We start from the raw sequence: 23,335 nt of genomic DNA on the forward strand, positions 1-23,335 counted from the left end.
GGATCGACTACGTGTACTAATTTTCAATGTTGCTGCCGATGAGATATTTGATTTAACACCATTGAAGAGAAGTTGCTTACTCTGCTATCCTATTGGTTTCCAAAAGCTAGTAAGCTCGATCTCAGTCTGCAGAACGATCCCGGTCAACAAGGTCAACAATTGGTCCAGCCCTTGCAGATCCACTATGCCCATGATCATAGCGGGAAACGGGTCAAAACATAGGAATTTTGATCTGAACCGGAAATTCAGATGGCCCATTGACTCCAATCTTCCGAGTCTAGAGCACAGAAGCAAGCTTTTATTCAATCTCCACTCACTGTCAAGCACAATGCCGAGTGAACCCTCCCACCCATATTACCCCCTTGGGGCCAATATCGTTGACTATTCGCCCAACCAAACCCCCGTCTTGGAGCTACTGGTGTCTGCGGGTGGAGGATGCGCCGTTCTTCTGGGCCTGGTCTTTGCTGTGGCCAGTTATGTACGACCAGCCCTTCGCATGGCGGATCGGATTGCCATCCTGTGGTTTGTACTCTGTATGACCAATCCCACATGAATGCTGCCCAAATGATGCATGAAACTTGGAACCGAAACCTTGGAAAAAAGCAGCATGAAAGGACTACAACTAACAGATGCATCTAATAGCTGGATCCCTGCACTGCTTCTTTGAAGGATATTTCATGCTGCACCATGACCATATGGCGTCCGCCCAAGATCTCTTCGGCCAGTTATGGAAAGAGTACGCCCTATCGGATTCCCGGTACATGACCTCGGACACTCTGGTCTTATGCATGGAGAGCATGACCGTGGTATGCAGATTTCCCGAAAAGCTCCCTGATATCCATATCAGGCTTCCGCTGACTCACTATATCCGCCAGCTCCTGTGGGGGCCCCTTTGCTTCGTGGTAGCCTACTTGACCGCAACACGGCATTCCCTGCGCCACCCGTTCCAAGTAGTGGTGTGCATGAGCCATCTTTACGGTGATACGCTGTATTATGCTACCAGCTTATTCGACCACTATGTGCATGACCGACCTTACAGCCGACCGGAGCCTTATTATTTCTGGATATATTACTTCCTGATGAATTTCATTTGGATTGTTGTTCCCTTTTGTGAGTACTTAGGATTAGTGGAGAGCTTCAAGTTCGCTTGCAGAGAGCATGAGCTGATGATCATCCTTTTATAGATTATCTTTACCAAAGCATGACCACACTTTCGAACGCCATGCAGCGACAGGTAGAGTCGGCCGAGCGGCGCAAGGCCCAGTAACACCTCTTCCGTCATAGCCGCATGTGAGTGGACATAGTGGGGAAAGGGTTAATCTCGCACTGAATGGTACCAATAATGCTTGTCTCGGTCAAAATCGAGATGGAGACGAGATATACTCATCAGGCTTTCATTCAGGAATTAATAAAGAGTAGAGTTGGGGATATCAACAATATTAGAATAATATCAGAGTATAAATTTCTTATTTCTCTGATATAAAGAAACAAATCTGAGCTGAAAGACCCGAATAATCCGAAAACTTGAACTTGAACAAAGACTAGCAAATCAACAAGTCACACTCCAACTTTGTCCGACTCCATCACAGTTATGACGCCCAATGCACATCAAATCCTATTAGGACGCGCAACCGGCAATAAAATCTCCCCATGATCCCCCTTCACATGTGCATGACCCATTTGATTTTTTTTTTATATTCTTTGCCCCTCCACATTCTCATATTTTACGGTGTGAAGGGTGAAAGCTGGCGATGCCAAGCCCTTGGTCATTTCAGCTCTTAGGTGAAGCCTGATAGAACTGAGAGAAGAGAAGAGAAGGGAGAAAAAGAGATGATATTTGTCGAAACTATTCATTCAGCTCATCACATTTTTACATAATATTTTTGATCTTCCTTGCATTTATTTGCAACCTATTAGCAGCGTTAAAGACGATTCATTCGATCAGCGCGTGGTTTCCCCGGCAGCCAACCGCGAACAGGCTTATCGGGTGATCACCGCCCAATCTTGTTTACATCTTTGAACCTTTTGACGCTCTTGAATTCTCGATGTCATGTACTGAATTGGTCATTTAGGTGGTATGTTGATCTCATTTAATCTAATCTATACTCCTCGATACTAATACCCCTCAAAATAGACATCGATGCCATCCCCCGCGACCCCAACTCGTCCCTCCAAATCTGGAGGGGGTACTCAATCCGCATCAAAGCCATCAAAATCGCTAGATATCGGTCAACCACTCGGAGTCCATGATACAAATTCTGTGCGATCGATAGTGCGAAAATGGCAACAACAAGGAGGCGGGGTAATCACGATCGACGATGGAGTTTACAATGACGATGGGAATGAGAATGAGAATGAGAATGACGAGGATGAAGAGAATAAGATCAGAACGCCATCCAAAGCGACCAAGCCCAAATCCGAGGCAGGAAAACCTCCCAAAGCAAAATCCAGCAAAGGCCCAGTGGCTCAGACGAGGAAACGAAGTCACAGTACCCCGCGCAAACGAGTCATTAGCGACGAGCACTGGCGAAGGAATCGATCAACAACAACAGTCGGAAGTCAACCCTCAGTGCGCAACCTTCCAGCTCCGAAGCGCATCAGTGAATACACCATCAATGATAGTGGAGTAACGGTCCGCACAAAGAAGGAGACTCAAAAAGAGCTTCCGGACAGAACTCGAGATACCCCTCGGTCTGGCACCAAGACTCCCGCGAAGGAATTTAAGGCCAAGCCTCGCAAGCGACCGGACTCGGTGGTTGATAGTGACTGGGAGACAGAGACTGATCGCCCAAAATCGACTATACGGTCGGAGGTGTCCACAAAGCAGAAACGAGAATCACCGCCTCCCGAAGATGCAGCAGAATGGGGAAAGAGCGAGGCCGATTTTACGGAACTGTCGCGCAGGCGCGCCAGAGGTCAGATACCAAAGGGTGGAATTTTCGCTCAGATGCTGGACGAGTCCAGGAAGATGTTCTCGTTGCCCAAGCCCGAGCCCCCCCAGACCTCCTCCACCAACTGCGAATCGAGGCGCGAAGATCGAGGCGTGGTTATCGGAGACGCCTGACCCGTTTCTTGATTATGAGAACAAAGATGATATGCCTGTTCCGCTGGATATCAAATCAGCGAGGGAAAGGCGATCCAGGAGATTGGGGGATACAGAGACATCGAGCAGCTTGACATCGGAGACGCAGGCTGAAGGCGAGCCTCGTCCAAAGAGCTCTCACAGCCGACAATCCAAAGACTCCAAGGAATTGAGAGAGAAAGAGAAAGAGAAATACCGTCCATCATCAAGCGGAAAATCTACCAAAATCCATGAGGACCCCGCACCAGAGCCCAAACGAGCGAGTTTGGACAAATCCCACAAGCATCCGCCCAAGGCTAAAGAGGAGAAGCCTGTTCTGGAGACTCGGGAGGTAAAAGAGCCCAGTATCGTACCATCAGAGTCAGATGTGCAAGTGAGTTCAGAAAAATCAGAGGCGTCGGGAAATAATGCACCTGTCCCGACTGGCCGCAAGAAGTCAATTCCCAGCACTGGACCTCATCGATTATCCACCATTGCCTCGGGCGAGACTTTGAGCATTCTCCCTGAGGAATCATCCGGGCCATCATCCGCACGTGAGAAGCCCAAGGACAGCGCATCAGAGGAACCTAAACCGGCCGAGGACCCAGAAGAAGCTGGCGAAGAGAAGGACCAATTTGATCCGGATTCTCTTCCTGTGGTATCATCACAGCTTAAACGTCGACTGACCACACACAATGATCTTATGTCTGTGCTCTCCGTTCCTGCTTCTAGAACCAGAAGTGTCCGATCATCTCGAAGTATTCGCACCAATAAGAGTCGACTGGCGAGTGCAACTATCCCCGACCTCTTTGTTGAACTAGCTTCCGATGAGACCAAGTATATGCGAGAGCTGAAGACGCTTGTTGGTGGTGTTATCCCTGTTCTCCTGACATGTGTTCTATCGCGCTCCGATTCAGCCATTGCTGCTGGCTTGTTCCGGCCCTCTGTGGATCCAAAGGACGACATCAACTTCTCCAAGCCTATCGTTAACATGGGTGTTGCTATTGAGCGCTTAAAGACATTACACAAGCGCATCCCGCAAAATGACATTGATGCTCTCCTCAACTGGGCGCAAGGTGCGCAGAAGGTCTACCGTGAATACCTTAAAGCATGGCGACTCGGCTTCAAAGATGTGATTGTCAATCTCGCACCTCTGGAAGAAGGAGAAGAGAATGAAAATGCGGATACTAAGAGTTTGGATGAAGGCATGGAGCGAGATGAGAACGGTGATGTGGTAGATGCCGATGGTGAGAAGGTGGATGTTGCTTATCTCCTAAAGCGTCCCTTGGTCCGATTGAAGTATCTCGCAAAGAGCTTCAAGGGCATCAATACTCTTCAACCCTCACCCAAGGCTGAAGAAATTTCCACCGCCTACCAATCGCTTGTTCTAGATGCCCGAAAGCGAGCTCGTGACGAGAGAGCAAGATTGGAAGATGAGTCTGCTGCTACTGTCGATGCAACTCGCGCTAGAGACCCGATGACTCTTGCAGTCGCCCGAAATGTTGTGGTCGACCAAACCCGGCGCGTTAGAGCCCGTGATTTCTTCAACTTGTCTCTTTACCACTCAAGTGGACAATTGGTTGATTGCCGTGCGGAACTGCTGTATCGAGACAATTCCTCTGGAAGTGGATCTGGTGGTGATTTGTTGATTTGCGAGATTGATCACTCCGATCGTTGGCTACTTTTCCCGCCTATGGATCTCCGGTGTGTTTCAGCAAGAAATGGTGAAACAGGCGAGATTGTTCTTATGCTCCGCAGTGCTGCCGGAGACGAGAAGTATTGGCAAGAGCTGATCTCCCTCCGCATTGATGATTATGAGATTGGTGTTGAATGGGTTCAGCTGCTGGGCTCAGATCCCATCCCGCCATCAATCTTCCGAAGTCAAAGCTTCATTAGTCGCGCAAAGCAGCACAAGGCCCGCAAGTCCTCCGTGAGCGACTCTCCTCCTAGAGCCAACCCGAGTGACATTGATATTCCAATTGGCGAGAAGCGACGATCTCTCACACCTAAGGAACACTATTCAGAGCCGAGCACTGTCAGCTCTTCTGCCACCGAAACAAGGAGCTCTCTGTCCTCCTCCGTCACCCGCGAGACAGACTACACGACCGGCGGATCTGAGCTCTCGGCAATCAAAGTTCGCACTGGTTTCACCTCTCTGCCCTCCCAAACCAGCCCTGACAAGTCTCCCAATGGGTTGAAACGATCTAAAGCCAAGAGACATTCTCGTTATGGCGATAGCCCAATCTCAGAATTAGCGCCTGCCCAGCCCATTGTTGAGGAAACGGTCCAGGAGAAGCCTCAGGATCAGGTCCAAGATTCTACTCCCACAAAAAACAGATTCTATGGCGGGGAAAGTAATGATGGCAGCCAAGTGACGAGCCCTCCTCCAAAGTCAAAGTCCGCTTCAAGAATACCGCAGCCCAAGACACCACGCAAGCAGCAGTCCCCAGAGCCTGAATCTCCCCGTGTATCTTCAGTACCTTCTGCACGCTTACCCCAAATTCCAAAGATCAGAACCGCCAGCAGCCAAACTCATTTGTCGACTCCGGCTAGTACAGAGGCCGATGAAGAGGAGGATTACCCGCCCCTGGACTCACTGCCAGATCCAGGGCCATTGGAGACACCAACCAAGTCTCGGAGAAGAAAGTCCCGTCACAAGTCAAAACACGATGATGCGCCTCCACCTCCACCTCCGCATCGCTCCCCAAGCGCTGCTAGTGGCAACCCGTCTAACTCGCCTGTTCTCACACCATCAGGGGCCCGATTCAAGCGACGAGGCTCTTCTCCTTTGAAGCATGAATATGAGCCTTCCACAGCTTCCGATTCATACACTGAATCAGACTCTGATGCCTCTACTGTCCGACACTACAGTTACTCTTCCTCCGAATACTCAAGATCCGCATCGGAAGATTCAGACTCATACTCCGAAGATTCTGCATCCGAAGATGAAGAGAGTGAACTGAGTGAACTTCCCAAGCCAAGGCGTATTCATACTGCCACATCTGACGCCAGCTCGCTTTCTCCATCAAATTCTGCGTCCCAAAGTGGCTATCGGGCGGTACCTCTGCAACCTGCAAAGTCTTCCAAGGCCGTTGCGTCTATCTTTGCCTGGTCTGATAAGGGTAGCTGGGACCCAGTGCTTCCCGATGAATGCGACATCTCTGTCAGCCCTGGTCTGATTGAAGCTTTCAAGACGAATGCGGATCACCGGTCGAAGCCGCTTATCTCCATGGAGCTCACTCCCTTGGTCCCCATCCGTCGGGGTACAGCTATCGACATTAGCATTCGCTCTCCTCCCACTGAACGTTCCAAGATCGCATCTAGCAATATCATGTTCCGGTCTCGATCTCCAGACGAATGCGATGCTTTGTATGGCCTCATCAACCAGGCTCGCATTAACAACCCAACCTATATCGCTCTTCAGAATGCTCGTGGGCCCTTCAACGAGAATCTCCCATCATTCGAGCCCGCCGCCAAGTCTGGCTCGAACTGGTTCGGCTTTCCCCGTCGCAGAAGAAGCTACCGAGCTTCCAACAGCAATCCCCGATCCCTTGCTGAAGGCTCCGAGAGCAGTGTCGGTACCATGAGTAGCGCCTTCTCTGCCTTGAAGCGTTTCGGTGGTGGCAGCAAGATGTTCAATATTTCTCGCTCAACCGTTGAGTCTCGCAATGGTCGGGAAGAGAGTATCTACTCCGGTTCAGGAGACTCTGCTGACGGACCTTCCCCATCCTCCGGTATAGGCCGTATCGCCGCGGCCATCAAGGGCGCCGACGGAATCGGTCTCTCAAACGCCAAGATCAGAATTTATCTGCGCGAATCCGCTTCTAAATGGCGTGACATGGGCGGAGCTCGTTTGACCATTATGCCCTCTCCACCCAAGAACCCCTCGCGCCCTGGCACAGCAGTCAGTGGTCGGAGCTCGAGTGGCACCATGTACGGTGGTGATGCGGCTGGTGACTCCCCACCAAGCTCTGGAGCAGCCACACCACACCGTGACGTCGAACCCGAGAAGCGCATTATCATCCGTGGCAAGACTCGTGGTGAGGTTCTGCTGGATGTCTGTCTACCTGAAAGTTCCTTTGAGCGCGTTGCTCGCACTGGAATTGCGATTTCCGTTCTCGAGGAGACCAATGGTGGGCCCGCTAAGCAAGGTGGTGTTAACACCAGCTTCCAGCGCATCTACATGATTCAAATGAAGAGTGAAGCTGAAGCAGCCTACACATTTGGCCTTGTTGGTAAACTGCGCTACTGAGTTGGTGCATCCTCAAGTTTACTGGAATATTCCCTCTGATGCCAGTATCATTGCATGACTGGAAGCGCTTTTCTGCCTTTTATATCCTACCATTTCCTTTCTTTTACCCCTTTACCCTTATTTCTTTTTGCGGTCATACTAGATCTCATGTCTGACTACCCCGATTCTTTATTACTTTTTCATCCATGTATGTAGATATCTTTCTCGCTATCTTTGCGATCCTGGCTTTTGCCATGTCTTACCAACTTATTCCCCATTTCTTTCATGTCTTAATTCAATATCCATTCCTGTTCTGTTGTCTATATTGCATCCAAAATACATATCCTAGTTAACTATGAAATCGAGACCGAAGATGACAGCTTTCGACGCCAGAAACGACATCTGGACTGCCTCTCCACCCGTAACTCCTGGAGAGCGCCGCCGCTTCCCCACTGGTACCGCCCGGTACCTGGGCTCCACCACTATTGTGGTAGTATCTCCTTGGGTGACTGGGCACCAGTATGGATTTTCTTTAAGCAGACATCTGGAATCCCTGGGACCTTCCTTTACATCGTACTACACATTGATGCGAGGCTTCTGTTGAGGTCTGCGTAGACATTTGTATGTAGAATAGGGACATCCTACCGATTACCCAGAGTCTTCCAAGGTTTTCAATGTCGTTCAGACTCCGAGTCTCTTGTTTACGAGAAACCGTCACTCAGGACAGGCTACCCAGAATACGAAGCAGACACGTGATTAAGCTAGAAGAGTTTCATGGTATCACACAGGGTTCCTACGTGTGCATAACTGCCCAGATTCCAAGGTGGGAATTTGAAGCCGGCGGCTATGCGTGCCCAATGGAAGGCGTACCCGCGGTATACATGCACATGTGTGCATGAGCCCCTCATGAACGGCCCCCCAAAAACAACTCCTGAGGTCGTCATATTAATCAAAGTTCAGACTTAGCCCACGCGAAAAATTTCTATCTCTAGTTAAAACCCTGAGTCAAATAATCCCAGCCATTCATCACAGAGAACATGGGTGGCAAGCGAGGCAAGAGGTCTTTGTTTGGACGATGGCGCTCGAAAGTCAAGGAAGATGCACCGGCGAATTCGACAATCAGGATAGACACCATGATAGGGAACGAGCCAGTGAATGACCCAACGCACAGCCGAGATCATCTCCTCCTCTCAGGTACGACCCCCAGTCTGCAATTGGAGGACATCAACCTAAGCCCGGAATTGTTGAGGATCTTTGGCAAGCTGCGTATGAATCTCTTGCACAAGACGAAAAGTCGCGACTAGACTCTATTCCTAAGTACTTGCTGGAGGGAAGTCGCAATAATCACTGTGCAGGAAAATCGGCCATTTCCACGGTTCTTGAGAATGTCATAAGCACAGTGAAGACTCAATTCAAAGTTCGAAAAATGAAGAATGAGACACCTCAAAGGTCAGGAAGGCCGCTAAGGCCATTCTCGATACTGCATATTCGATGCAAAGTTTCATTGGAAGCATTGTTGCTGCTGATCCCACGGGACATGCAGCAAGCGCTTGGGCAGTAGTGTCTCTTGGACTAAAGGTTAGCAATCCTGTTACCATGTACCTATATCTGGCTTTACACTCACTTCTGCATGTTCTAGTTGACCCATACGGATTCTGCGCTTCAAGATGCGCTATTTGAGACCTCGGAGTTTCTTACTAGGGCGTTAGGTCGCTATACCCTCGCTCAGGATATTCTGCAACGAGCAGAAGAGAAAAACCACTCAATGATAAAGAAATGCCTTCTTGAGCTCTATGCAAATATTTTGCGATATGCCTTAGAGATGGATCGTATCCGCAATCTCAGCGTACGCGAACGAATCTGGGTCGCTGTTTCTGTCTCTGACATTACGGGTCAGCCACTTTCGTCGCTACAGCAGAAAATTAAGGACCAGGAGGAAAACCTCAAGACAGTGGTTGATTTCGCACATCATATTCAGAGTCAAAATCAGGGAGAGAGACTGCTCGCGCAGATCGAACAAAACACAATCCTCATTGAAGGAATTGCCGAAGGCCAACAACTTTCCAACCTTCCTTTTGCTCGTAAGGCAGATTATGGCACAAGAGAGGATCTACATGAGGATATATGCTTGAAATAAACAAGAAAAGAGCTACTGCAAGGAGTTGTGGATTGGGTGGATGATGATTGCAACAGCGAACATCTCTTCTGGCTTAACGGTATGGCAGGGACCGGAAAGTCCACCGTCTCGCGCACGCTGGCCAAACACTTCCAAAGTCGAGGTATTCTTGGGGCAAGTTTTTTCTTCAAAAGGGGAGAACAAGATTGCGACTCTACCCGAAAATTCATGCCAACGATAGCTCGCCAGCTGATGAGATTCCTTCCTATTCTCAGAAGTGGAATCCTTGGCGTGCTCAAGGATGACGATGTTTCGATATTTGACTCAAGCCTGGAGAATCAATTTGAAGCTTTGCTGCTTGAGCCATGACGGCAAATAAGACTCCCGAGGGCCAGTGCCCAACGATAGTTATTATCATTGACGCAGGTGATGAATGTGTTGATGAATGTGTTGATGAATGTGTTGATGAATATAGCAATGGTATAAAGGAGATTGTCCACCTTCTACCTCAGCTACAGCTTGCAGATATAACCACATTCAAATGGCGCTTCTTGATTACTGGACGATCAAAACCAGCTGTTCGTGAAAGTTTTACCAGCTTACAGAAAACTCAATACCAGTACAAGGAAGTCTGCCTACAAGATGTGAAAAGTGCAAAGGATGATATTTCCATCTTCATACGTACCAATCTCTATCAGATAAGAGAAAAGAAGATTCAAGATCGGACAATCAGGGAGGAGAGCCTAAATCCAGAGACTCGGCCCTAGGAAAGCACCATAGTAGAGCTCATCGACAAAGCAAGCCCTCTGTTCATCGTCGCTTCAACAATCTGCCGATTTATTGGAGATCCAAAATTCTTTGCTGTGGAACGTACAAAAACCATTCTACAGTCTCAAAGATCTGGCGACAAGCTCCTCGGAACCTACCAAACAGTCCTGCATCAATTCCTCCTCGACGTACCTCACGAAGACCGAGAAAATATTCCAAGATTTACAGCAAATCGTGGGCTCAATCATTCTTCTTCATGATGCGCTCACAGTCACCTCTTTGGCATGTTTACTTGGCGTAGAAGAAAATCGGGTGAGATTGAGATTGGATGATTTCCATTCTCCCAATCAAAATGCTACATCTTTCGTTCCGAGATGTCCTTCTGGATCAAACTGCTCCCGATATGACCGATTTCAGAGTGGATAAGACCAGAAGAAACTACATTTTGGCCATGCGATGCATTGAAGTAATGTCGAGCAAAGAGAGTGGTCTCCGATATAACATGCTTTGTCTTGAAAATGATGGTGTTCCACGCTCTGAAATCGATGCTACCAAGGTGAACTTGGCGCCCCACCTAAGGTACGCTTGTCGATACTGGTTACAGCATCTTCAGGATGGATCATCAAGTCTTGACCAAGATCGCATTTATGAAATCTTCAAAATACATCTTCTGCACTGGCTGGAAAACATCGGATATCTTGACATTATCTCGGAAGCTTTGAGGCATCTCATATGCTTAGAAAGAAAGATTTCTGTGGGTGATACTTCGATGTAAAAAATTGCAAAATTGATACTGACATATCGTTCAGGGAACAAACTCCACCAAGTTGGGTGTATACCTATCCGATGCTATTCGATTTGTGCGAAGAGCCGGAGAAACCATCAGTAACGCGCGTCTACAAGTCTACTCCTCTGCGCTGATTTTCACTCCTCAGAATTCTGTCATACGGCAGATTTTCAACTCTCAAATTCCGAAATGTTTTATCACGCTGCCACAGGTTATAGATGAGTGGGATGCACTGCTCCAAACTTCTGAGAGCCGTGCACATTGCGTAGACGACCTTGTGTTTTTACCAGATGGTCGCTTGCTTGCATCTACTCATGGGTTCAATATGACCATGATTTGGAATGTCGAGGGAACAGGAGCAGAGAAACAAATTAAAAACCAGCCCAGCCCTTCCAGAAGGGGTTTGACAAGTGTAATTTCACCCAACGGGAAATTCATAGCTTGTGTTTTTCTGAATGGTGTTATTCAGATATGGCATGTGGACTCCCCAGATCTGGTCAAATTTCTGCCTGCAACAGATAATCCGGAAGACTTCGATTATGATTATACGAGGGAGGGCCCTGATGCTTGGGCCATCAGGAGAATAGCTTTCTCATTCAATAGTCAAGTCCTGGCTACAGCTACCGAAAAGCAAATACAGCTCTGGAGTGTGACTGAGAAGGATCCGCATCTTCTTCATACGTTCTGTGAAAAAGACCTGGTTCAATCCATTGAATTTTTGAATGGTGATTGTCATTTTTACTGTTCTACACATGAAAAAGTGAAAGTTTACCGTGTCGAGAATCATGGTATATCCTGGTCTGGCCCTATTTAGATCATAACCTTTGAACAATCCTCCCCTCTTGGGCTTATAGCTCACTCAAGGAATAGCCAGCGGCTAGCAGTCTCTATGGAACAGGACCATAATAAGTATGCTATCCGAGTTTATGATTCCGACGTCACAACAACTGAATTAGGTATGCCTATCAAGACGGTGATTGCTCATTCTGGAAATTCAAACGAAAAACTCGCAGCAATCAATCTTTCGCCGGATGGCCGATGGCTCCTATGTACGCTCATGAGCATTTTAAAGCTCTGGGATCTGGACAACGAAGTCCCAGAGTTAGCCCAATGGGGTCGAGCTCAAGAGAAGCAGCGGGTATTTCACACTTCTGCTTTTTCACTTGATGGCCGTCTAGCCTGTGGCCTTCGAGACAGTGTTCAAATTTGGGAAATCGATAAACTTGCCTCAGATGACGCTTGGCAAATTTCAAAAAGCCTACCAATAATCAATGGGATTCGAATCTCTCCGGATGGACAGAAATTGGCTTTGAGCATATTACGAAAAGAGCTTCAAATTTGGGATATTGGGGGGGTTAGAAAACCACAAACTCATACATACATTATCAGTGAAGAATCTTCATGGATCCAGCGCTGCCAGAAGCTCACTTGTTTTTTCAGCAGATGGTCAAGTCCTAGCATTTTCACCCATGCGGGACGAGTCAATCTCTCTTTGGGACCTCAAGCACAGAATGATTATTCGCAAATTGACACTGGGTGCAGATCGCCATAATTTTTGCGAAGTGATATGTTTCTCCTCCGATTCCCAAATGCTTCTAGGTGCTGTCTCTGCCGGTGAGGGTGGGCACCTGGTGTGGGACTTGAGTAAGGAGACCTGTGACCCATTTAAGTACTTCGAGCGTTCCCCAAAGGACTGGGACTATTGGCCTCTGGCTATTGCTTTGTCGCCACAAAATCGCTATCTAGTGGCAAGTCATACAGGTGAAGATGATATCATAATAGTATGGGACTTCGTCACCTGTGAGATTGTACGAACTACCATCGTCCCCGGGCCAGTCATGATTCTGGAGTTCTCAGAAGAAGGGAATGAGATCATCATGGAGAGAGGAGTGTTCTCACTCATAGAACCGGATTTAGAGAGTGACGAATCATCTACAGGTGCTATTAGACAATATTCCTTACCCCTTGATGTGCGGGATGACTGGATTGTGACAGGTGACCAAAAACGCCTTTGGCTCACACATGAGGAAAGGGGTGTATGGGCCTCACATAGAGAGGCACTGTACATTGGAACTAAATCTGGCCGTCTGCAGAAGTATGTAGTCAGAGATGATGGTGTCCGAGCAATTTTGTAAGGTCCTGTGGCGGGGCCTTTAAGCCTTTCATTTGAGAACATCTTTCAAATGTTGAATTTCCAAGGTCAACTGCCAAATCAAGAGAATGCTATGTATTCGTCTCTAGTAATTTCTTTTAGGTAGATTCTTCATCATTCATCAGACGTAATATCCGCCACCGCAGCTTCCTCACACCCAATCTCAGCGCCGTTTGACTTCTTAAATACATACCCAATGCGATTGCACTCATCTTTCAATATAGAAAGAAGGACATCATCATCAACAGCCGAACCGATCTCCTCTTCCTCTTCACCATCAGCAGTCAGAAGCGAAGGATCAATATGCGCATACTGTGCCAAAGACTGATGCATCGTTTCCTTTTGCTTTGTGCCTCTCCGCGACGACTCACGAATCGAGCGTTCCTGCTCATCCATATCGAGCTCTGAAGCTTTAACCAGCTTAGGGAAGCCAGACTCATCCTCATCAGAGGGGATATCACTAGTCTCCTCAGGGTCGGAGTCATTATCGCTTGTCTTGCGAGTAGGTGTTGTGGTTCCCGACGACGCACCAGTCCCTCTACCTTCACAGTCACATCCTAACAGATCATGCGTCTGACAACGACTCTCCTCATCAAGTCTAAAAAGATCACGAAGCTCAGCGGCCGAGAACTGAGCAACGCTATTCTTATGTTCCATAACACTATCAGCTAAACCGAGTTTAGTAACCTGTCTCTGCCAGATTTTCTCTTCAAGACTGCCTTTCAGAATAACACGGTAGATACGACAGTGATGTTTTTGTCCATCACGGTGGATACGAGCCATAGCCTGGATATCCGTAGCGGGATTCCAGTCAACATCGAAAAGGATCAGACGGCTAGCACCGATAAGGTTCAGACCTGTGCCACCGGCCTTTGCGGAGAGTAAAAAGGCGAAGCATTTTTCTGCGGGTAGTCGGTTGAAATCGTCTACCAATGGTTGACGCTTTTGAGCAGGGGTACTTCCGTCTAGACGAAGAAAAGGAAGACCAAGGGAAGTCAGGAGTGTGGCGAGGAGATTGAGAGTGGATGTGTAATTTGAGACGAGGACGATCTTTTCGGAAGTGTTGTTTCGCATACTATCCAGGATTTGGTCGAGGACTCGGACTTTGGCGCTTGCCGAGGGGGATAAGTGTCGTATGAGGGCTTGTGGAATGGAAGATAGGAGAGCAGCGATGGTTTCGTTAGGTGAGTTGTCGTTGTTCTTTGCTGAGAGTAGTGATGGACTGTTGCAAAGCTTCTTCAGGATTGTGATGAGCTGGAGAGCGCTTTCGGCATTTCCCATGGCAGACTGGAAGATAGGAGATGCGAGGACTGCCTGATAGATCTGGGCCTGTGGCCGTGTCGGGTTGCAGAATAGCACATATTCAGTCTTTGGTGGTAAGTACTTGGATAAAATGTCTGCTGTTCTGCGAAGAATAAACTTGGAAGTGAGTTCTCGCAGCTCTTCGTTCTGAGCTTCTCCCTTCTCAATCTCTTTTCTTGTGGCCTCTGGTTGTCTGCTTCGAACAATGGGTGTTTCGTACTCCCTGATGAAGGATTTGAATGAACCGAGAACTCCGGGGTTCACAAGGTCAACACCAGCGAAGAATTCTTTGAGATCGTTTTGAATTGGAGTGCCAGAGAGGATGACTCGCTTTGTAGCATTGAGTGATTGAATAGCCTGGCCACTCTTGTTTTGTAGTGTCTTGAGTCGATGGCCTTCATCCGCGATGATAATGTCGACGCCAGCGCCTTTTGCCAAGCCTTCCTGAACGGTTCTCAACTTCTCATAACCTACAATCATAACGCTGTACGATCTGCCCTTGGTAAAATCGGTGAGACGTTTCCGCTTGTCATCAAAGACAAAGACTCCGATACGTTCATTCCCAAGCCACTTGCGGAACTCCTTCTTCCAGTTATTGATCAAGGTAACGGGACAGACGATCAGAGCCTTCTTGATGACTGGAGCGTCACCATAAATGGGATTTTGCTTGAGAAGTGTCCATAATAAAGCAATTGTTTGCAATGTTTTACCCAGGCCCATGTCATCTGCTAAGATTGCACCCTCCCCATTGAATGATCGCATGCCCATGACACATTCATATAAGAATTGTATACCCTCCCGTTGGTGTGGTCGCAAGCTTTTTGTCAGCAAAGGATCGACAACAACATCAACAATATGCTTCCCTTTAGGGACAGAGCTGGGACGAGGCATAACCAGAGCCCCTGGCGCAGATGGGTCATGGCGCGGAACGATTTTGTCTGGCTTGCTTGGCATTATGTTATCGTCGAGAATGGGTTTCTTGTAAGCTCCAAATCCGGAGTGACTCTGCCCATCGGACTCCATAGCTGATAAGTCTCGTTTCAGAGACCCAGTTCGACTCAAGGAGCTTGCGGAAGTATTTCCAACAGCGCGTTGCAGTGAAGTCAAAGGGGATTTCTTGGGAAGCTTTTGCGGGGTTGCAGCTAAGCTTGTGGATTGGACAATGTTCTTCCCAGCCAAGTATTCTCTGCGAGGAATTTCAGATTCGACTTCCACTTCTTTGCCGCTCACATAGAGCATCTTGCCAGGCTCGAGCTCGGACTCAAAATTCGCTCGCCCCATGTCCTTTCCTCCGACGTCTCGCAGAGTGACATATCCAGCCCGAGCTGTGAGAATACCATCGCCATCCCATGTTTTGTTCTTCTTTGTAGTTGGCTTTCTCCTAATGCGTATAGAAAAATCTAAGTCAGAAAAGTACTTTAATTCATTGCGATGACTTTGTTTCCAGCGGTGTACGTACCAGAGCACATTGAAAAATCTCTCATCGCCCACCAAACTTATTGCTTGGGCCGCAGGCGTCGCCTTCTCGCCAGATTCCTTCCCCACATTTCTAACCTGAAGCAGGGGCCTCCGAACTCCAACTGCTGATGTGGGTTGCGATTTCGTAGTGGATGTTGGATCTTCTTTTTCAAGACGAGGCTTTTTTGCCGGGGGGGTCTTGATTTTTAACGTTCTCTGTCGACTCTGGTTTCCTAATCAAAGGTGGTTTGAAGGGCTTGAAGACCATGACGAGCAATATACTCCTTGAGCGTAGAGCAGATCTTGAGGATGTGGTTAACAGACGCGACTGGATCACGCGTAATCACGCGCGGTCACATGACCTGGATTTAAATTTAAGAGTTGACCAGTTGACTTCCCCATCTCGGCAGACCTTCTCACTACACTCAAGTTCAGGGTCTTTTCTTGACTCCATTCTCATCCCCCACTCCCGTCAATCCCGACGTCTTGATTGGTTTGATCTAATGAAACTCGGCACATCCCATCTGTCTGTGTGGCTTATAGATGGAAGAATCCTATCCCGGGGCTGGGTCTCTATTCATAATGATCGAAGTTATGAAATGATATAATGAAGGAGATCCCAAGAACATTACTCGCCGTCACCATTGATTCGCGACCGAGGTTTTTTAGAGGCACAGTTGACGTCAATCTCGGTGCCTCCTGCAAGTCCCATTTTTGTGGATCATAAAGTGGACCCAACAGGAACAACCCATTCAAAACCTGGCAGAATTCGAAGTATGATAAGAATTCAAGCACATGACGTATATCAGGACCTTTTTTGGGTACAGCCACGATAACGCCATCAGAAATATCTGATATTCAAAGAATACGGCTGGAAACTCTGCCGAGTGAGTCTGTACGCAAACGTCAGGCCGAGCATGAGCCGGGCTGGTTCAAGTTCAAGTTTGTAAGTCCAGGGTATGGCAGTGATACTGTGCTGCCAGTGAATCTTTATATAAAATATTTGGCACTACTTGACCTCGGTAGTAGATTGATCAATAGTATCCGTGTGGAGTAGATCAATACAATTAATAAGATCAGATTCTTACAAAGATGAGATTTATATTGCCCAATTGGTTCATTCTCTGCCCCTTGAACAGCCGGTGGGGAAGATCCAATAGCATGCTATCAAAGCCTGTTGCCTCATCCGCCTATTCCGTACTTTTTCCGCTTGATCGGAATGGCCTCAAATTCCATTATGCGCTCAAGGAAGCGATGTGCACGTGCACTTATGCTATTCTACGCATGAAAGAATCATGTATTCTATTGCAACTGATTCAACCACCAAGGATTCTCGGAAAATCCTCTATGGTTCATAATGCCTAGGCCAATAAATTTAAGCTATTCTCTCATTTATGCACGAGCCCCAGGGACCCCAACGCGGATGATCCACCCTTGGGTCTCCACTGATGAGCAAGGTACTTGATAAACCGGTTTAGGAACTATGACGATAGCGAACAAAGACAAGTCTGCGCTGACGCAGATTTTTCATCCGACTCTCTTAAAGTGAAGATGATTCCTAGGTAAGGAGGAATTGCCTTAATCTCACACCGGTTTAGAATCAGATTATATCAGCAATCTGATCATGTCTGAGCCCAAGGAGAGTCCACCCCAATTTACAGATAGTGGCGCCGACTCGGAGTCCTCATCTCCAGATCTCTCCCATGATGGCCTTGTTCCAACCGTACGAAAAGCCGAACATGGTGGCATCGAAGATGGTCCTTACGAACTGAAAGAGAATGATTGCTACGACGCATTGGCCTATTCCTGGCCTCGATGGAAGAAATGGACATATCTTGCAGCCGTGGCCTGTGTACAGGTATCCATGAACTTCAATACCTCAGTTTTTCCAAATGCTGTTTCGCCACTTTCGGAAGCTTTCGACGTTAGTGAACAGGAAGTTCGAACTGGACAGATGGCTTACCTTGTGACTTATTCTATTGGATGCGAACTCTGGGCACCATGGAGTGAAGAGTTTGGTCGCTGGCCCATTCTCCAGCTCTCCATGTTCCTCATCAACATCTGGCAATTCATTGCGGCATGGGCCCCGAATTGGGGGAGCATTGTTGTCGCTCGTGCTCTAGGTGGAATTTCCACTGCCGGTGGCAGTGTCACTCTCGGCTTGATCGCTGATGTTTACGAGCCTGACTCTCAACAATTTCCTCTTGCTTTCATCGTCCTCTCTTCTTGCATTGGTACCAGTATTGGTGGTGTTATCGGTGGTCCAATCGAACGATGTAAGTTTTCTTTATTAATGTGCAACTCGACTCTAAATATCTGATGCTAATAAATCATCCGAATAGTCCTTAGCTGGCAATGGTTCTTCTGGATCCAGCTCATTTTCGGCGCTACCGTACAAGCTATTATCTTTTTTATGCCCGAAAGTCGCTCAACAATCCTCATCGATCGAGAAGCCAAGCGCCGCCGCAAAACCGGAGAAGACCCCAATTGTTACGGACCTAACGAACTCAAGAAACCTCGCATTTCCCTGAAAGAGGCCGGCAAGATCTGGATGCGACCCTTCCACATGCTGCTGCGCGAGCCTATTGTTTTCTGTCTGTCTCTGCTATCCGGATTTTCCGACGCTCTGATCTTCACCTTCCTGGAGAGCTTCACAATTGTCTATGCGGATGGCTGGGATTTCGGTATTTTGGCAATTGCCTGGGCTGTCATTCCAATCAACCTCGCCTACTTCCTCGCCTATTTCTCCTACTTCCCCTGGTTCTGGCGAGATGAGTATATTCGCAAGAAGCACGGAAACGATGCCCTGGTACCTGAGCGTCGCCTAAAATGGCTTCTTTGGCTGGCACCATTCGAGCCGATCGGGTTATTCGGTTTTGCCTGGACATCTTTTGGAAAGGCACGTGGTATCCCATGGATCGCATCTATGATTTTCTCAACAATGGTAGGAATTGCAAATTTTGCCATTTACCTTTCATCGGTGGATTACATGATCGCTGCCTACGGTGTATACTCCGCTTCAGCATGCGGTGGTAATGCCTTTGCTCGTGATCTTCTGGCTGGTATCTCTGCGATGTACGCCACACCCATGTATACCAATATTGGTAGCAAGTGGCATGTGGAGTATGCCAGTACTGTGCTGGCTTGTCTTTCCTGCCTGGTCGTCGCTCCTATATACGTCTTCTACTGGAAGGGTCCTCAGATCCGTGATAGGAGCAAGTTTGCTAAGTCACTCGCTGCTGATCGGAAGGACAATGGTGGTCGACGAGTCAGCAAACCCTCAATTGAACCTTGATTGAGAGCTCTGAAGTCAATAAGACTATTGAAGTGAAAGAGGATTATTGATCTGATGACTTGAATCATTCCCCTGGACTCAAACCCCGTTCGCTGGGGACACTCATGATAACATGACTTTTCATGACCTGGGATACTAAATCCCATGGCTTCGCTACATTTTTGCATAGATATTCAAGTTCTCTGTATCTACTAGTAGACATTTACACCATTGTGAAATATCAAATGGTGACACTGTAAATAGCATAGCTTCAATGTTTATAAAATCTTTCCATCATCACGAGGCATCATCCATGGACATATGTATGATATTCAGATATAAGTTAACAGAGATTCAAGTTGAACAGCTACCAAAGCTGTACAAATGAGACAAACTTCCTCCACTTGGGCATTTTCTCGTAGTTATCCAACTCCCGTATCTCTTTAACGCTTAGGACCCTGCGCCCTGTCTGCAAATCCACTGTTTGAGGGTCTCGGAGCTTTGTCCGGAATATGAGCTTGTAACCAATTGCACTGAATGTAATCAAAATCAATCCAAACATATACTGGAAAAAATAGTATGCTGTCGGCGTATTTGATCCCTAGATGAATCATGTTAAGATTGAACCGCAGGAACACCAGTTCAAAATCACTTACGATAGGATATAAAGCGAGGTATAAAGAGCATGCAATATAAAAACAACAGCAAGTCAGAAGCCAAATAGGAGGTATTGGCCAGATACTGCACTTCCAAGAATATATTTGATCGAACAGAGGATCATTCTGAGCTTTCAGAGCTGCACGGAAACGAAACGAGGTAATGGCAATCACAAACCATACCATGAAGTATCCAGTGCTTGCAATCTGTGCCAGCCAGTTGAATACAGTTGTGCCCTCTCCACTGAGGTTGATGTATGTGAGAATGACACTAAGAGCGCCCGTAATAGCCAGGGATACCCGTGGACGGCCGCGTGAGTCAACCTTCGCCACCCACGCAGAGATCAGACCTTGATGGGACATTGTCTGGAGAATTCTTGAAGCGATATAGAAGCTCTCTGCGGCGATTGCTGCCACGGCGAACATGATAATGACATTGAGGAAATCTGGAAGCCCCTTGATCCCGGCCTGGTTGATAGCGATGACAAAAGGAGATGCCGCAACGCCGCTGCTGCCTAGTAAATTTGGATTACTGGGAGAGACCAGTAGGCCGATCAGAACCACGGACGTCAAATAAAACACAGTGACTCGGATTGGAATCAGGAAAACTGCGTGGCCAACAGAGAACCGAGGGCTCTTGGATTCACCAGCAAGAAAGCCAGTGAACGTGTTATCTGTGCGAATGGGTGTGTCAATATTGCCAACATAATCTGGGGGAGAAAGTGTCCTAGCAGCCAGATACAAGCCATACCTCCAATAGCCAAAATCGCTAGTAAGACACTATTTCCGAATCCTTTGAATCCATTCAAAAACGCATCCCCATGTTGCCATGTCTCACCATGATGCATAGATCCATCGGTACCAGCTCCAAAAATGATAGCGATTCCCACAATGATAAATATGATGAGAGCCAATATCTTCAGAAGAGAGGTAAAATACTCGAACCAGCCAAATGCCACATTTGGTAGACTGAAAATTACAAACATAAGAAGAAGAAAAATGGTCACTAGCGATAAATCAGCTGAATCCGAGGGCCTGTCTGTAATAAGGAATTTTGAAATGCGGTGTTTCATAGGTGCATTGCTCACTCACACCAGACAGCCTCATTGACTCGATCTTTTGCCCAATAGTTAACGATAGTTGAGAAGAATGTTGCTTCCGAGGCAATAACAGCTGTCCAGCCTATCCACATCGAAAATCCGGCAGCGAAAGACAAGGCTGGATCCACAAAGCGATCGGCATAATCGATGAAATTCCCTGGAGTAGGGAAAAGTATTGTCATCTCACTGACAGTTTGCAGAACTGCCCATACACATGAACAGACAACCACAAAGCCCAGGAACAGAGATCCAGGACCGCCATCTCGGAGGTTTTCGCCGGTTGAAATGAAGAGACCTGCTCCGATCTGTCCACCAAGAGAAATTGCCTATCCGAAGTTAGAGCTATTCACAAATAATAGAAATATGAGAATTGTCTTTCATACATGAATTTGTCTGGGGGTGAAGGTACGATGAAATCGACCATTGTTACGCAGCGTGCCAACTTCCCCAACACTTTCATCACTGACTGCATCGACCTCTGATAGATCATTAGCACTAGATTCCCCTTTTGAATCCTTTAACTGTGACATATTCAAAAGAAAGCGACTATTGGTCTTCCTCCTAGCAGAGTATCGAATCTAGGGATGAAACGAATAAGGTGAGAGATACAATGCTTATATAGCTCCGATGGGAAATGAAGTAACCAGAAATTCAAACTACGATTGATAGCATCCTTGACAGACTCGATCTGTTTATGAGCACTGCTTATCATGATATTAGAGCTCAAGTTGATACTTAGAGCCAAGATAAAGCAAGAATAAAGGAAGGTCGGTGCGACTTGTCATACCTTTACCCCGCTATTAAGCTCCGGGTTTGTTGCTATTTCTAGTTCAAAGGATAAGCTGGAGATGCTTATCTGATTGATCATTGGTAGAAAAGGAAGCTTTAAATCCTAATCTAAGCTATCTATTTCAGCACTTGAACTCACTGGATAAGGTCTGTTCCAAACAAATTTGCATGGAACCTGAAGTGAAGCAGGTGTCATTAACCAGATAATGCTACTATTCCTTACATTATCTATCAGCACTTGAGAAATACTGAAGCTCAAGTCTACTACCTCGTACTTTTTATTGGTTGATTGCACGTCTTATCCACAATGCATATCGGCTTCACCCACTGGAAAGGCACTCTGATCAGCCGCTGTCATACAGTGCCCCCCTCATTAAGTGTCATTCTCCAATGGATACAGTATGTATGTCTTCTCTATGTTCCCGAGGTCATCTTACTAGTCACGGCAGCCACAAGCTAATAAATAGCCTGCTCAAGGGGCGCTTTGTTCCTCATTCATGCAAGTTCATCTTCCAAGGTTTAATACATGGTGGAAGAAGCTTTCGGTATACTGGTAAGTAACAGGCGGCTCAGTCGATATCGCCATCACATCTCCACTCACTTACTCTTTCTCTCTCAAGCACTCTCTCTATCCTCAAAAACGTTAAAAGATAAAAAGCGCATACCAATGTTACCTATCAATCTTTTAAATCCCCACAATTACGCGTCCTATCTCATACCCCCCTCGCAGCTCTCAAGAATACTGGGAAAGAGCTGGGATAACTAATCTCAACGCAAATCATTCACAAAGAATGTCCAAGGTGGTACGAGTCAATTTTCCTGTCCCTTTAAACATAAGCTTCCACTAATCCAGTTTACTATAGCTTGAGCATACTGAGACGACCTAGTACCATGGTTTTGTTAAAACGCGAAGAATCTCTTATACGCCTTCCCACACCAACGAATAGTATGAGATGCGTGAACATGAGTGAAAAACGGGGAGTGAGCGATCTAAATATTTGTGCTTTGAGTTCTGCACCAACATAGCCTCACAGGTTTTCCAGCACTCGAGGATCTTATGTACACGGATTTATTAATAGCTATGGCTATTTGAAGATACGTGGGCAGGTTAGACTAATGACGTATGATGAATAGCCTACCTTTGCTACGGCCACCGCGACCCGGGTCTTTTCCTTCTATGCTTGGGCTCCAATAAGCGTTATTGTCTTTTCCAAGGGCAGATCGCGCAGTTTGCTGCGATGTTCAAAAAAAAGCCGTCCCCTGAGTCATTACACGGGCCTTCACCCTGAATTGGACGACAGCTTTGTTATTCCATGGCTGATGAACAAAAAGCATAGCCTTGATCGAACAAAGAAAACAAGGACTGCTACTTCTCACTATGCAATATGATGCCATCTCAAATATGGAAATGGATCTACCGTCCCTAATAATATGATGTGAAGAAGCTAGTTGCTAAAGAAATGCGCTTTCAACTTCATTGCACCGCATGCCTTCTCTTCAAGGGGAGAAGGATGAAATCAAGGATGCCAAGTGATCGGGTTGAGCTGAAGAATAAGGCGCATCAATCCCTGAGAAAGGGTGGTTAAAGACTTCCTATGCGGGGTCGAATCAGGAAGGGATCATACCAGGCTCGAACGGCAA

The 23,335-nt window shown here is 47.1% G+C and overlaps 9 protein-coding genes across 9 annotated transcripts; 7 read left to right on the forward strand and 2 right to left on the reverse strand.

Annotated features, from left to right (window-relative positions):
* Nucleotides 1-328: 328 nt before the first annotated feature.
* On the forward strand, nucleotides 329-1,267 carry N7483_006503 (EXPERA domain-containing protein; the record flags this gene model as incomplete). The annotated part of the gene is made up of 4 exons (XM_057089940.1): nucleotides 329-533; nucleotides 643-806; nucleotides 876-1,110; nucleotides 1,185-1,267. 4 exons carry the CDS (start codon nucleotides 329-331, stop codon nucleotides 1,265-1,267), a joined length of 687 nt encoding a protein of 228 aa, XP_056944681.1.
* An 873-nt stretch (nucleotides 1,268-2,140) lies between these two features.
* On the forward strand, nucleotides 2,141-7,313 carry N7483_006504 (uncharacterized protein; the record flags this gene model as incomplete). The annotated part of the gene is made up of 2 exons (XM_057089941.1): nucleotides 2,141-2,915; nucleotides 2,965-7,313. The coding sequence occupies 2 exons, from the start codon at nucleotides 2,141-2,143 to the stop codon at nucleotides 7,311-7,313; spliced, it is 5,124 nt and encodes a 1,707-aa protein (XP_056944682.1).
* A 1,016-nt stretch (nucleotides 7,314-8,329) lies between these two features.
* N7483_006505 (uncharacterized protein) lies at nucleotides 8,330-9,429 on the forward strand (the record flags this gene model as incomplete). Its single annotated transcript, XM_057089942.1, has 4 exons — nucleotides 8,330-8,443; nucleotides 8,500-8,691; nucleotides 8,742-8,870; nucleotides 8,932-9,429. 4 exons carry the CDS (start codon nucleotides 8,330-8,332, stop codon nucleotides 9,427-9,429), a joined length of 933 nt encoding a protein of 310 aa, XP_056944683.1.
* A 43-nt stretch (nucleotides 9,430-9,472) lies between these two features.
* Nucleotides 9,473-9,713, forward strand: N7483_006506 (uncharacterized protein; the record flags this gene model as incomplete). The annotated part of the gene is made up of 2 exons (XM_057089943.1): nucleotides 9,473-9,571; nucleotides 9,603-9,713. The coding sequence occupies 2 exons, from the start codon at nucleotides 9,473-9,475 to the stop codon at nucleotides 9,711-9,713; spliced, it is 210 nt and encodes a 69-aa protein (XP_056944684.1).
* Nucleotides 9,714-9,773: 60 nt separating this feature from the next.
* Nucleotides 9,774-10,436, forward strand: N7483_006507 (uncharacterized protein; the record flags this gene model as incomplete). Its single annotated transcript, XM_057089944.1, has 2 exons — nucleotides 9,774-10,089; nucleotides 10,207-10,436. The coding sequence occupies 2 exons, from the start codon at nucleotides 9,774-9,776 to the stop codon at nucleotides 10,434-10,436; spliced, it is 546 nt and encodes a 181-aa protein (XP_056944685.1).
* A 92-nt stretch (nucleotides 10,437-10,528) lies between these two features.
* On the forward strand, nucleotides 10,529-13,098 carry N7483_006508 (WD40 repeat domain-containing protein; the record flags this gene model as incomplete). The annotated part of the gene is made up of 4 exons (XM_057089945.1): nucleotides 10,529-10,930; nucleotides 10,986-11,761; nucleotides 11,834-12,351; nucleotides 12,404-13,098. 4 exons carry the CDS (start codon nucleotides 10,529-10,531, stop codon nucleotides 13,096-13,098), a joined length of 2,391 nt encoding a protein of 796 aa, XP_056944686.1.
* A 131-nt stretch (nucleotides 13,099-13,229) lies between these two features.
* Nucleotides 13,230-15,886, reverse strand: N7483_006509 (DEAD/DEAH box helicase; the record flags this gene model as incomplete). The annotated part of the gene is made up of 2 exons (XM_057089946.1): nucleotides 13,230-15,817; nucleotides 15,877-15,886. The coding sequence occupies 2 exons, from the start codon at nucleotides 15,884-15,886 to the stop codon at nucleotides 13,230-13,232; spliced, it is 2,598 nt and encodes an 865-aa protein (XP_056944687.1).
* Nucleotides 15,887-17,499: 1,613 nt separating this feature from the next.
* Nucleotides 17,500-19,170, forward strand: N7483_006510 (MFS general substrate transporter; the record flags this gene model as incomplete). Its single annotated transcript, XM_057089947.1, has 2 exons — nucleotides 17,500-18,151; nucleotides 18,218-19,170. 2 exons carry the CDS (start codon nucleotides 17,500-17,502, stop codon nucleotides 19,168-19,170), a joined length of 1,605 nt encoding a protein of 534 aa, XP_056944688.1.
* A 346-nt stretch (nucleotides 19,171-19,516) lies between these two features.
* N7483_006511 (uncharacterized protein) lies at nucleotides 19,517-21,435 on the reverse strand (the record flags this gene model as incomplete). The annotated part of the gene is made up of 5 exons (XM_057089948.1): nucleotides 19,517-19,750; nucleotides 19,806-20,515; nucleotides 20,557-20,811; nucleotides 20,898-21,231; nucleotides 21,289-21,435. The coding sequence occupies 5 exons, from the start codon at nucleotides 21,433-21,435 to the stop codon at nucleotides 19,517-19,519; spliced, it is 1,680 nt and encodes a 559-aa protein (XP_056944689.1).
* Nucleotides 21,436-23,335: the final 1,900 nt, after the last annotated feature.

This window comes from Penicillium malachiteum (genome assembly GCF_028827825.1).
Source record: "Penicillium malachiteum strain IBT 17515 chromosome Unknown utg000003l:1.0-4950554.0:1.0-4952489.0, whole genome shotgun sequence".
Classification (NCBI taxonomy): domain Eukaryota; kingdom Fungi; phylum Ascomycota; class Eurotiomycetes; order Eurotiales; family Aspergillaceae; genus Penicillium; species Penicillium malachiteum.